Source organism: Mytilus trossulus, chromosome 10 (genome assembly GCF_036588685.1).
Source record: "Mytilus trossulus isolate FHL-02 chromosome 10, PNRI_Mtr1.1.1.hap1, whole genome shotgun sequence".
Lineage (NCBI taxonomy): Eukaryota > Metazoa > Mollusca > Bivalvia > Mytilida > Mytilidae > Mytilus > Mytilus trossulus.
The window spans coordinates 8,289,992-8,304,972 of NC_086382.1; the positions used below are offsets into that span (position 1 = coordinate 8,289,992).

Sequence of the window (14,981 nt, forward strand, 5' to 3'; positions counted from 1 at the left end):
CATTTCATTACAATGTTGAAAATTTATATTTGTATGCCAGAGGGAAGAAAATTTAAAATATGACTTTTTTCACATTTTTGTTTGCTACCTGTGTTCAGAATTTGGACACTTGTATATCCATGATCTGGTTCACATGTCCCATTACCAACAGAGTTTTATTTCCAGAACTTTATATTGCTTTAATCGTTCCTTTATCCAAACAGCATACCATAATCTTTCTTTTATTCCACATTAATTGTGTATTAATTGACAGTATCAATAAATCCACAATAAAAATGTCAGTATGGTGTTTATTACCTGTAATTTTAATGAGAAATACACACTTCAATTAACTCATTAAATACAGGCTAATTTTTTAATTGAATTATATAAGTATATAAGTGACTAAATAATTTGTATCTGTTATTTAGCCTTGAACTTCACAATTATAACAATTGAGTCCCAGAGTTTGGGGGGGGGGGGGGGGGGGGGTTGCTAAATCTATTTTGCAAGGTCACAAATATTTATGTATATAATATACTTAAAAACTTTAAGTAACTTTTAAATAAATGTTTGTCCAGATTATGCAGGTAAAATTCCAAATAAGATGGAAATAATGCTTTAATAATATAGGATCTCTGTACGTACAGCCAACCACTAAAATTTATAAAGTCACAACTTTCGCCCTGGGAAAAATAACTCAACTATAAGATGTTGCAAATATGTAAAATTTTGATCTTTCTTTTTTGATTTCTAATAGAGAAAATCAGAAATTAAATAGCCATGAAGTGGTATGGAATGGAGAAAATGCGAAAAAAAGTATCTGCAAAAATAAGTTAGTTTACAATATTCTTTTGCTCAAATGGATATAACTTTCTCAAGCTTTTTTCCCATTTAATCATTGATCCCGAATTATCTAAAAATGAGCGTACAAAATGCTTACAAAATTGAAAATGAGTTACTGGCAGTCAGTCAGCTTTCATAAGACAATATTTGATATTGATATCAACAATTTCTACCATATATCACCAGACATTTGATTGAAATGTCAAAATTTGATAAATATTTGTCAGTTTCTGGTTTCATCAGAACCCAACAACCTTTGACCTTCTTGATATGATATATATCCCTATCTTGAGTGAGGATATGTAAATAATGTTGCTTATGATTCATAAGAAATAATATATGCACTTTATCTGGCAGTGTGATAACAATCTGAGAGAGATTATGAACATGCAGCTTTTAAGATATGAGGAAGATGTTTTCTAGGTGGGAGATGACAACATGATGAAGAATGTGTAGTCTTTGAGGGATGCAAAATTTGGAATTATTGTAAAATATTTAAAATTTGAATGTTTGAGGTTTGATTTAAATTGAAGTATCAATAATTGACTCAATATAAGATGAAATTTTCCAAGTTGGCTTTAAATAGGATAGAGAATGTAAAATTAGACACATTGTGTCTGATGTCTTTGAGTGAATTTCACTAAGGTGTTGGTGCTTTAGTTATCAAGAACAAGAAAATCTTTCTTATCATGTTTCATATAATTGAAATATGAATAAAATCATGATTTGAGTGGTCAAGTGTATAAATGTAGTTAATTTTACTTCTGCAGATCCTGCTGTTGTATTATCAGCATTTTTGCATTAGATGAATCAAACATAAACACATTTGATATAGTATGTCATTATCCTTCTTAGCATGTGTCCACAACCTACATAAAAAGTTGTTTGATACTTAATCTTTCTGGTCATAAAAGAGACCAGATCAAACAACTGTATTTATTTGAGATTATGATATTGCTGGAGCACCTGGAAGTGTGTTAAGACATTAGTGTTGTAAAAAAAAAAAAAAAAATGAAGATATTCTTGAATCCAGCTATTTGTAAAAAAAAAATGTTTCTTTTATGCCACACTTCTGAATACAAAAAATATTTAAAAAAAAAAGGCATGATCTTTATCAGTTGTGAACATAATAGCAGCTAGAGTTAGTTCCCTTTGTATGTAAATCATCAAGTTTATGATATCAGGAAGCAACTTCATTGTATAATATTTTAAAGAGTGGATTTAGAGCTCACTGTACCAACTTGATCTTTTTTTAGCAAATTAATTATGAATATGTGTGTAATGACATTTCAAATGTGCCCTTCGTTTCAAGTACAGCAAAACAGAAAAGAACAATTTGTTAAGGTCACTCAAACCTGAAGGCACATTTTACAGAGGACACTATTTTCAAAGTTAGGTGACATTGTGTAAAGTATGTTAATAATGACATGTAACACCCCTTTTGATTCGCTAACATCTGTCATTAATCCTATGATAGACAGTAAGAGTCATGAACTACAAATTTAGTTTCACAATCCAAGAGGGCGTACGTTGAAACTACGTTCCTGGGAAATTTCAAATATTTTATTGGAACATTTTACTAGTATTATTTGATGGATTCTGTTCAAGGTTTAGCATTGGTAACACATTAAAAACAGTGTACATACATTAATTCTGTAAAGGAATTGATTAAGTTATTACCTTTTAAGAAAACATATATTCTTATCCATTAAAACTAATGGACATGAGTCACAGTGACCTTCATTCATTATCCTGTGTGCTACTATTGGTAATTAGTTTACCAATAGTAATTTTGCTGATCATTCAGAAATTATTTTGCTTACTATTGAAAATATTTATTTTTAAATGATATGCCACCCAGGTGACAAAGCAACAACAATTAATCAATCTTTAAAATATCATTCATTCTAAGGAATCAATAACACCAAACTGTATAAGTTCTATTGAGAATTCATTATGGTTGATTGTGTATTCAAATAAATGACCCTGAAATAGCTCCTAAAGGTCAAAATATAAAATATACCATAAAAGTCTCTAAGTACCGTCATCAAATATTGATGTCCATTTATGTTGTAATCCTACTGAATATTCCAATCCAAGTTGAAGATAGCGGTATGAATACATCCATAATTTCCATTTGTAAAAACGTTTCCTGATCTTTTTTCAGCATTTTTTTTCTGATATCAGTACGCTTAATAAGATCAATGTCAGGATAAATCTTTAACATGGCGTCACTAAAATTAGGTTATGTAATATTAAGTTGTGTTTCTGTGACTTGTGGGAACTATAAACATTTCAGTGACATTGATTCTGCATGTAAAACTACAAACTTACAGATAGATAATAATTTAGTGTGTGAGTATTTATAGACATGTGAACATGTAATCGTCACTTAAGTCATTTGCATTTTGTAGTAATTCTGCACCTAAAATTAGAGTGTATGGACAAACTACAATTCAGTTAAAGGACTGTTGAATAACTTTATACCCCACTTTTTTACAGGCCCATGTCGTGGCAGCATTTGAACAGAGTCTTTCCAACATGACCCACAGGCTTCAACATCTGACGTCGACCTCCAATCAAAAGGTGAGTTATTTTTAAATATTTTCTGGAAATTAGCATGTTGTAAAATTTTTAAATTGAATTTTACAAGCTCTCTTTTAAAAAAGTTAAAAAAACATGACATGTTGGCATCATGCCTTGTACACTTCATGTTTTGGTTTATATCATCGAAAATAAAACCGGATGCATTGATTACATCATAGCTTCATTATTATATCTTATTTCTGATGAAGGAGATACAACGTTTGGAATTGCTGGTTGAAATGTTTTGGTTGATACGTCTTAATTGGTGGTAAGATTTTAAATGTCATTTTATTGATTTCAACATCATCACTTTCATACAGATATTTGTCATTTGCTTTGATAAAAATCTTCATCTTGATCTTTATACATTTGAAAAAGAAAATGCCAGGTGTCAGACTGTTATCTTTCATGCAGGTATAGAATTTAACCAGGTGTATAGTAGAAAGAAATCTTGAATTTCATCGTTGATACTTTATCTAAAAAAAAATGTTTTAGTCATGAAAATAATACTATGAATTTGGTGTTTCTGCAAGCACTTTCATCTGAAGCAAACTCATCCGTGAAAATTTGAATGATATTTATGATAGATAAAGGAAGATGTGTTTGAGTCGCAGCTAACGAAACAACTCTCCATCCAAGTAAAAATTTAAAAAGTAAACCATTATAGGTCAAGGTATAGCCTTCAACATGGAGCCTTTGCTTACATCGAACAGCAAGCTATAAAGGGCCCCCAAAAAATACTAGTGTAAAACCATTTAAACGGGGACACCAACAGTCTAATCTATATAAAAACAAGAAACATGTATGAACTACAAAACAGAGGACACTTACTGTACATAAGATTCCTGTCACTTAGGACAGGTGCAAACATTTGCAGCGGGATTAAGCGTTTTAATGGCACCAAACCTTGACCCTTTTCTTAAACAATAGTATAACATCACAACATATGCATGTATTTATTTAAATGCAGATATCTGTTTTGTCAAAGCTCTCATTCATTCCACAATATGCAGTTTAATTATTAGACAGATCTTAATTCAGTCTATGATAAGATAGACGTCTCCTTCCTAATATTTTTGAAGTACTGCAAACTCTTATTACTTTTAACATCTCTCCATAAATCAAAGCAGATTCTGAATCATGTGAATCTTGATTTGTATCCTGAATGGTATTGAATGTCTATTAAGTTGTGACCATTATATTTATGATAATATGCACTTCAGAAATCTAGGACTTAATCTTGATCTTTATCCAGTTCTAGTACAGAGTTTTGTAGATTTTAACAAAGTTCATGATCAGTTTACATTACATTACAAATATGTTTGTTAACAACCATCATGTTTTTGGTCTGAAGGAATCTTAATATTGTAAATTGTTTTTGTGACCTGACCATGCTGAAGGTCTATAAAATTGTAAAATTATATTTGAAAAAATGGCTGTAAGGTGTTCTTTTGATGCTGTACTTATTTGAAGATAGGATTATTTCAATTTTTTTTTTCTTTTCCAAAAATTTAACTTTTCCTTTGGGTTATCCTTCTTGGAAAAAGGACACTTTGTGTGTAGTTCTCTAATTAAATATTGAAATATTTTCAAATTGTCAATATACTTTAGCTTCCAACCATAAAAGGAAATGTTTAATGTAATAGAATAAAACTCTTAACCCTCAGCCTAAAATCAGATTTTGAAAAATTAAAAAAAACATTGTGGAAATGGGAGATAACTTTTATAAACCCTTGTAAATGGAAAGGTTAAGTTCAAGTGCTACTTTGACTTGATGGTCGGTTTTTTAATCAGTATTAAGTACCACAAGATATAGACTTCCTGTAGATAAGAAAACAAATACCAGAATTCCCAATAGAACCATATTTTTATCACAACTAAATAATACTAATTCCCAACGGAGCTTTCCTGGAGCCTGGAATGGATTGGATTGGATAGCCTTCTCATGGAATAGATCATAATGTCCAATCAATCAAGACAAACATCTTGTTAGACTTTCTATTTTTATTACCCTAGTGTCTTTTTAAGTTTTATTTTCATCAATATGGTACTATTCATGCATAAGTCAGTTGTCGAATTTTTTATTAGTTCCTATTGTGATACAAATTTGTGTGTGATTACACATGTCTTGGAAAGAGATCTTATTGATTTGTTTAACCTTTTTGGCATGTTTTCTGATAGGTATTCACATATTTATTATTGGAATTTCACCATTTTTTACCCCTGCCATTGTGGATTAGGTTTATCCTTACCCGTCTGTACGTTTATCTATTAGTTCATACATCTCTACTCAGTAACTGTGAGTGAGCTCAAGTTATTTTATTCACTTCTTTATAAGAACTGTTTCATTCAAAATCTGGAATAAAAAAATGAGGTTTTCTTTTGGCAACTGACTCACATTGGAATATTGTGAATGTTTTTACTGTGTATCACTCTGTATTTGAAAAAAAATAAAGTTTTGTATCTGTAACAAACTGTTCATTTAAAAAGATCTTATCTTTGAAATTTATTTTCTTTGTTTTGTTTCTCTATTGTTTATTTTGATTTGCTTATCCTCCCTTTAAGTCTTATCGCCAAGCTACTCATCCAAAAAAATACCAATTGTAAGATATTTAATGCTTCTAACAGTACTTTCAGTGCTTTGATTGACATTCTAAAAACAGAAAGGTGAAAAAATGTTGATGGAGATTTAATTAAAAGTACATGAGACTTGACAAATGTCCTGATTAAGTCTATATGAAGTTTAGATGGCTATAGACAATGAAAATTAATTACTTTCCTTTGTTCGTTACAAGGATGACATCACTACTCCCTGAATAACTATGGTAGCTTGTCATTCTCAGGATATAAATGCATGAATTGTTTGTCTTATGAGAAAATTCTTGTAGTGCAAGATTTCCCCATGTTATTTCTTGTGTTATACAGAAAGTTTTTATAGTAAAGTTATATATGAAAACATCCAAATTTCGTTTTTCTGAATTTTTTATTTGTGGATTTCAAAATGTGCAAAAGTGGATATTTTTCTGCAAAGTTACATATGGATGTTGTGAAAATGGTAAAGTATTACATGCATTTTAATATATACCTGTTAATGATGTATTATTTTCAGAATAAACAAATGTTCAACATACAGAAGTATTGATGTTTATTCCAAAATTTTTACTTATATGTTGGCACTCATTGGGGTAGGGGAGAGGAGTTTAATAAATTTGAGATGCATTTTTTATTTTAATGTTGACATTGAATTCTACCATGATTACCATTTTTCATATGTTACATTTAATGATGTATTCTAATTTGATTGTTTGGTTTTATAACTGCTATTTCAGCATGATTCTGCTTTTACTTCCAAAATAGTGCAAATAGTTTTATCCTTACAGAATTGTTCCAGCTGTCAATGCCTGTCATGCCACTTTAAAAAAAATTATTGTAAAATATTTTTCTACTACTGATTTTTTAGTAACTGTTGCAAAGATGATACAGTCTTTATATTATTGAGGCTGAATTTTTAGATATTGCTTCGTTTTCCCTGGTGATTTTAGAGCCAGATTTATCCCCCCTGTTTGGTACGTTTCTATGGATTATCAGATTAGCTAGACATAAATCAAAGTAAACTTATATTATCTGAATTATTATGAAATCTACTGATAAAAATTGATATAAATTAAAAAAAATCTCATAAAACATGGAAGTTTTTCTGTCCAAACAGGTGCTTGGACCAGATGTGAAGACCATATATTATTAATACATGTAAAAATAAAATAAACAACTTTTACCTGCATCTGTTAAGTATGTGTTAGAATGCGGTCTTTGTTTTCCTATTTAGGAGCCTAAGAAGGCATTCAACACCAAGCAGAAACATTTTAAAATGTTGTCAAAGAATTTTCTTAAAAGTTTTAATTTGTTAAGGTTTTCATGAAGGGTATATATTTGGGAGTTGAGGAATTTAAATGAAAACAAAATCACATCAATCTTTCTTGAAACATGTGCTCTAGCCTGACATAAAACATTGTTAATTAGCAATTAATTAAAAAAACAATAACCATCAAACTGTCAATTTAAATTGCATTAGGACTTAGGTCGAATAAATTAGTCAAATTATTCAAATTAGCTTTTCGTAAAAAAAAACCCAGGTGTATTAAATGGTATGTAACAATTTTGAAATTTGTGAATAATTAAAAACAATAAATTTACAAGTTGGCTGTTGATGAAGAAATTACATTAAGTGCATATCAATTAAATTTTTCTATTTTTGAAAGTCTGATAAAATTAAATTCTCCTTATTTTTGAAGCAGGTGCGTCTGACCAGATGTGAAATATTGTTAATTTGTAATTACTTAAAAACACTTAAAATTGTATTGAGTAATTATGACTGTATCAGTTAATTATTTGTCAGACTAACGAGTTTCCATTAAGTGTTGATCAGGTATCTGAATGTTTGTTTAGTTGAAGTGCCATGCATTATTATTGGCAGCGGACCAGACAAAATGGAATGGTTTTACAAGATGGGGAGCTCAGTCTAGCTCATAATATTTACAGTTGGATATATTGTTTTAACGTGTCCATATGTTTTTATAATATTAATTCAACTCTCTATAATCAACAAATAGTGAATTTGAATATTTGCCTCACAGATCTGACGGGGGAATTTGAGGACGATTTCCAATTTGTGTAGGAATTTGTACTTTTATTTTTTGTGGAATGTTTTAAGCATAACTTTCTGGAATTTTGATCAGTCTTTGCAAGGTAAGGCTTTGTCAATATATAACATGTTTCTTGGTTTGTGCCCTTTTCCTGATACTGTATATAAAGATGGTATTGTACCGGATCTCTAGTGGTTCTTAGCTTTTGCCCTTTTTACGGAAATGGTATTTAAAAAATTGTATTGTAGCTATAAGATCTTTTCAAAATTGTTCTGTGACAGTATACAGTACCAGATCTCCAAGATGCAATATGATGCAAAAATGATGGATTTGTTCAAAAAGGATGAAATAATATGAAGGTCTTATTACTGTTTTGTTAAAGACCAAAGACAATACCAATTTTTAAGGTACTGCATTTTTATTGCTGTTCTTCATATTGAAATCATAATTATTGGCATAGCCTGTACAAACCATGTAGCAAGAGCTTCCACCTAACTGTACATTGACTGTATTCATCAGCCTTTCTTTTCCCTAACTGCTTTGTATTTGTATTTTATTATCAAAGAAAATAAACACTGGACCCCTACATGAAATGTGTAAGTATATGATAAGATTGGGTATTGAGATTGTTTTTGTCTGCAGGTCATGTTTATTTTGGAGAGCTTAAGCCAATGCTGTCTGTCTCAACAGAGGGTAAAATATCTTTTGTAATCTATATTCTATGAGTTTGGCACTCCAGCTCTTTAGGAGTTTGTACCTATCCTTTCTGAGTCCTGTCTCCCGACTCCTTAGATTACAGAGGTCTTTAATTCCTCCCCCCCCCCCCCTGATTTCACATGGCTTTTTTCGCTGAAAATCTTCAGAAATTATTCATGGTTACCATCAGAAAATACATGTAAATCACTCAGACTACCCAGTCTTCATTAGAAAACATTGAATTTCAGTATAAATGTTTTCTGGAATGGGAATAATTGATTATTTCTGACAATAATTCATTAAGCTCAATATGCAATGGACAACATTTATATATGTTTGCAGCTTGCTGTATGAATGAAATAGATAATGGAATCCATACACTTGGGATTATCAGAGAGATAGAGAGTTGTATTTCCCCATTGTGAAATGTTTACATACCATGGGCTCTTAGGCATGTTAATTGTTACTGTTTGTGATAACAAGTTTACATGCACTTTGGTCAGCTCAATTATGACATATGGAAAAGGGGGGGGGGTGATTATATGATTGCAGATAAGATAGGTATCCATAAACACCAACTTCAGTTCCATGTTCATTTAAAGAGTTGTTAAAGAAATTTATATCAAATTAAAACCAATAAAGTTCTAATGACCTTTACGCTAAATTTAAACAGAGGACATCACAAAAATTGCAGTCAATATCAGAAAAGCTTGAAATAACTTTTTATTTAAATTGAACTTTTCCAAGAAAGTTGATTAGCATCTTAAAAGTTTTTTAAAATAAATGCTCTAATGATTTATTCTTCTGTGATTCTTGTAAATGTATTAAGAGTTACTCCCCTTAAATTTGTTCATATTCAGTATTTTTGCATAAACTTCAACTTTCACCAAATATAATCTACATAAGACAAGAAAATGATGTACCTAGCTTCAAAGATTCTGTTGATACAAAATATCAGCAAGATAATTGAAAATAAACAACTAAAATGTTGGTTTTAGTTGGAATTTAGTTTCTAGAGATGTTGATAATTTACAAGCTTGTTTTTAGAACTAGTCAGAATATTTATGTGTGTATATTGGCAGTTGATATTAAGAATGTTATCCCTAGTGAAGATCCTTGTATAAAATCATCAGATGTTTAATGTAAAGACACTTGCCAAATATTCTACATTAATTTTCTCTTTAAATTCGGTAGTTAATTTCTCTTGGCATCCTCTCTGGGTGATATTTACAAAGTGTAGGTCATGTTATTCTGATCAACAAGAATTGTTTCAAGTTTCAAGGGCAGATAGAGCCACTATAGTCTATATGTCCCCATTTTAATGCATTGATCGTCCCAAAAAAGTGTAGGTTCCAAGTTGGAACTTCCAACCCCCGGAACCCTCCATCTGTGTCCGCCACTGAGTTTTGCAGATTGCAGATTATTTTGGAATAACAATTCTGGATCCACAAGTTTATCAAAAGGCAAAAGAATATGTAACAAAACGTTTTATAAACCTGTTTTATTTACATTTTGTAAATATGTAATTTGAATGACATTTTGATATTTTGTTTGATGTAGCAGTTATTAGAATATTATATTTGATACAAGACATTATCCATGTAAATTGAATATTTGTTAATAAATCTGTGACCTCATTTTGAGGAAAAAAGTAATTTGATGTACTTTTAGTCTTTATAGAAAAATCTGCATGAGACTCAGCACGTACTGACTTATACAGTAAAATCTTGTACGTTTATTTCATAAGTGTTTACCTGGTAAACTTAATTGATGAACAATTTCTGTTTTTCTGAAGATTAAGGTGTTGGATAGTTGATTTTTGATGGTTTCAAGATCTAAGTTTGTTCATGCCTCAAAGCTTGATCTATTGTGTTAACAACTGGCTAATATTAAAGACTAGTGTTGAGCATTAATATCTTTGTGTTTGTATTAGTTGGGTTGCTGTCTCTTTGTATATCTCACATCACTGTATAATCATTTGGCTCTTTTTCAGAATTCTTAAAGTGCTAAAAAAACCCAGAGATTAATGTTTTTTCAATTTCTTTTTTACAGGACTCTGAACTTAATGAACTACGGACAACAATAGAATCCTTGAAAAGACAGAGTGGGTTTAACATACCGGACCCAATCATCAGTCCCAATGTAGGGCGTCGCCATACATCCCCTGGTATGGTCGCTAAAGTTGATATTCATAGCTCTCCAAACCATCAACCACATCAACACCACCACCATCACCAACATCACCAAGGAGGTAGGGCGTTTCATACCCTGCCGATGCCTGCTGGTAATATAACATGGACAATTCTTACTAATCAATGTAGTCACTGCATGTAGTCTTAGTACCCAGTCACACCTAACCCTGCCACGAACCAGCTTCTATGTAGTCAATTCACTGTTTCAGAATCTAATGCATACTGGGTAATATTTTCAAAAGTGCACACCAAAACATTGTGATTGGTATCATTGGTTAGAAATGTCATAAACAATGGAAATTCAACCAATGGTGTCACCTTATTTTCATTATTCAATGAAATTACCCATGATCTTTTAGATTCTAAAAAGGAGAATTGTCTCCCTTGTTGAATTTTATAGAATTAGTTTGTTTTATGAATCATTTTTTTCCAACTAAAAAAAAATTATAAACAAAATTCAAAATTGGTTCCAAATAATTTGAAAAATTAAGTACTAAAAGTGTTATAGAAAAATGATTATTGAAATATTTTTAGCCATTGGCATTTTGTTTAAAAATGTTTCACATTTTGTCATTTGGTCTTTTGTGGATAGTTGTCTCAATGGCTATACCACATACACTTTTTTAAATTGACTATTTTAATTGCTTGTCTTTGATTTGCAAAAAAAAAATATCAAAAACTGCTAAATTAATATTTACATGACATTTTAACTAAAAATGTTATATTTTCACTTTTTCTTTTCTTTGGATAACATAAGTTCCCTATATTTAATGTTTTGGATTGTGTGTGTTTGTATTTTCGATTTTTTTTTTTAATTTCTTTTAAAAGATTGTTCTAGCATGCATATGATTATGAACCTTTTTCTCTCCGAGGTCTCACCCTTTTTGGATCCTATGCATATCATCACAATCAATTGTTATTAATTACATGGTACACATAAGCAAACTTACAAATTCAACCTTTTGTGGACAAACTCTTAATAGAATAGTTCAAACAATTGTAATGTTACTATTTTAACGTTTCTAATTTAATCAATGTCATGCCATATTCATAGGCTTACATTATGACAGAGAAAAAAAATTAGTCAATAATTTTCTTTATAAATTTCATCTTGGTGTTTAATTACTATAATGGTACTTGAAATGAGAGTCCACATTAAACAGATTTTTTTCTTTTATGATATTTGATTTTCTGTTGAATATCGGAATAAATGGATTTCAAGCTCTTGTGATAGTAAAAACCAATGATATTAAAATTCTGTTACTTTTAAACATCAGAAAATTATTTATAATGTTCCAGCCATTTTGATCATTGCAGCTTGTTACCTAATTTGAATTATTTTTGACATTTGAGTTTTGAATTTTTACAGAGGCTCGGATTACGCGTCAGATGTCCTCTGATAGTGTGTCAAGTATTAACAGTTTATCAAGTGCCTGTAGTATGACGAGCCAACAGTCGGCAGCGACAGACGGGGACGCTGGGAAGGGGAAGAAGAAAAAGAAGGGCTGGGTAAGTCAAAATGTTAGTTGATCAAAATTATTTCAAGTCATTTAATAAATGCATGCTAAGGACTGTGGGAAATTGTATTGTGTGTATCTCTGAATAAAAGTTAAGATTCATCATCAATTGGTAAAATTTCTGTTTTAGAAAGTTTAACCTTACCACAACATTTTGTAGTACACTTTTGAAAATATTACCCACAATGCTTTGGATAGTAAAAAGGGCAAATTCAATTAGAAAGTACTGAGTAAAAACACATTTAAATTAATTCACAGTATTTCTTACCAACACTTACTTGTCTTTGACAACATTTAATAATCTCTTATGGTAGGAACTGTTGAAACATAAGCAATGAACAATAATATTTTCTTTGGCAAACAAATCTAAGATTGTCTATTGGTCAATAAGGTTGTCAACAGTTATAACTATTGTCAGATCAGAAATAAAGCTAAGTTTTCTGTTATATTTCAACATTTAAGAGCTATTGATGTCACATTAACAAAAACAGAAGTTATCTAATTGTAAAACATTTATAACAAAGCAAAAAAATATTGCTTTTTTTCTAATCACATGAAACAATCCAAATTAATCTTGCTGGTTTTGATGTTGTTCAGGATTTTTTTTTGTAATATTCTGAAAAGATTATATTTTTACAAGGATTTGTATAGTGAGACTATACAAATCCTTGATTTTTACTACCAGTATGTAAATTTTTTTTAAAAGATAATGCAATATATAGATATATTATTTTCAGCTAAGAAGTTCCTTTAGTAAAGCTTTTGCTAAGAAGAAGAATAGGAATGGTTCTATGTCTGATTGTGAGATGGATATGGGAAGTCTACGGTCCAATGCTTCAGCCCCTAATTCTCCATTGTTACAGGTCCACATGCCAAATGGTCCAAGTTTTATTAAAGGGTCACATTCATCAGGAGCGTAAGTATTTTAAAACACTATTTCTACTACAAATGAAAAGCAATGTGAAAGAGAGGCTGAAAATACTAACGTGATACACATCAATGAGACAGAATACCCAAAACAAGAATAGCTAAAAAAAAAAACATGCAGGAAACAAACGTGATAATATGGTTTAATTTTCAGTGTCATATGAAATATGTTTTTGTCAATACTACAGTTACCATGGTTACTGTTAAACACTTGCACAAAAGGATTCATAGATGTTTATGCATCTCCTGGCTCCACGTTTTTCACGCATGCACATTTGCAGCAACACTAGTTAATAAATACAAATTATTTCTGTTTCAAACCACGACCAAGGTTCTTGACTTGCACAATTTCCGTGACAAGCTCTAGGTTTCTATTTACATTTCTGAGAATTTTCCTAACCTTAATTGACTAGAATTATGTAACGGCATATTTTGACATTTGCAATATCATCTTTTGTGGATCATTTTCTAACATGTGATTTGTAACTACCATTTATAATTGAATTATAACATCATTTATTTTGTAATTAGAAATACATTAATGCCATTTGTAAAGATCGAATATAAGCACAAAAAAAACTTGATTGTAAATTATCTGATGAAACTTATACTACTTTGTTACTATTTAATGAATATTTGTAAAGTATTTTTAAACCAGGAATCTGATAAAGAAACTAAAATAGAATCACATGTCAAAATAGAAATAAAATTTATTAACCAAGAGAAATACAATTTAATGCCAATTATTTGGAAATAGGGTTACATTTTATAAAGTGGAAATGATAAATCAAATGTGAAAAATAAACATTGTTACATTTATAGGTTTTTGTATCAAAATTGAAAATATCTGAAATTCACCATGATGACTTTGATTGGCTATGAATATATATGTTGTTTGAATCACCTTTCTGTACTTTTGTAAAGACTAAACTCCAAACTAGACTTGCAAGAAATCCAGTAACTTTCTCATAGAAATATGAAGATGTGGTATGAGTGCCAATGAGACAACTCACCATACAAAAATAACAGATTACAAAAGTAAACCATTATAGATCAATGTACAGCCTTCAACACAGCCTTGGCTCACACCGAACAGCAAGATTTAAAAGGACTGAAAAATTACTAGTGTAAAACCATTCAAACGGGAAAACCAACAGTCTTATCCATGCATTCATAAGTGAAAAACATCTATTATGTCACTCATAAAGTTGTGATACACAAGGGCACTAGCACAGTAAGATGGGTTTGGACAAAAAAACCTAGAAACAAAAAAGTACTTTCAAGGACTTGAAATTCTAAAGTCAGAACTTCAAAATCCTGAATAACCATTCTAGTAACAATTTAGAAGTAAAGAAATGTGGTATGATTGCCAATGAGACAACTATCCACTCACATTCAAATAAAATAGATCAAAAACAATTATAGGCAACCATACAGCCTTCAACAATGAGAAAAACCCATAAGTCAGCCATGAAAGGACCAGACATGTTGAAATGTGAAACAATAAATATGAAAAAACTAATGGTCTAGTTTAAAACCATACAATTTATGGAAAACTAATATGACAGATATGAACTAAGCCTGTGTCATGCAAA

At 30.4% G+C, this 14,981-nt stretch overlaps 1 protein-coding gene across 10 annotated transcripts in view; it reads left to right on the forward strand.

Annotated features, from left to right (window-relative positions):
• The window catches only part of LOC134686806 (neuron navigator 2-like), a 302,687-nt gene that overhangs the window by 271,981 nt on the left and 15,725 nt on the right, over positions 1 to 14,981 (forward strand). For 9 of the 10 annotated variants that reach the window (XM_063546602.1, XM_063546594.1, XM_063546601.1 and 6 more), the window contains 4 exons: positions 3,328 to 3,411; positions 10,803 to 11,034; positions 12,312 to 12,451; positions 13,197 to 13,375. In XM_063546602.1, the coding sequence (XP_063402672.1) occupies positions 3,328 to 3,411; positions 10,803 to 11,034; positions 12,312 to 12,451; positions 13,197 to 13,375 (635 nt within the window). The remainder of the gene's footprint in view (positions 1 to 3,327; positions 3,412 to 10,802; positions 11,035 to 12,311; positions 12,452 to 13,196; positions 13,376 to 14,981) is intronic. The other variant, XM_063546596.1, reaches the window with a different exon arrangement.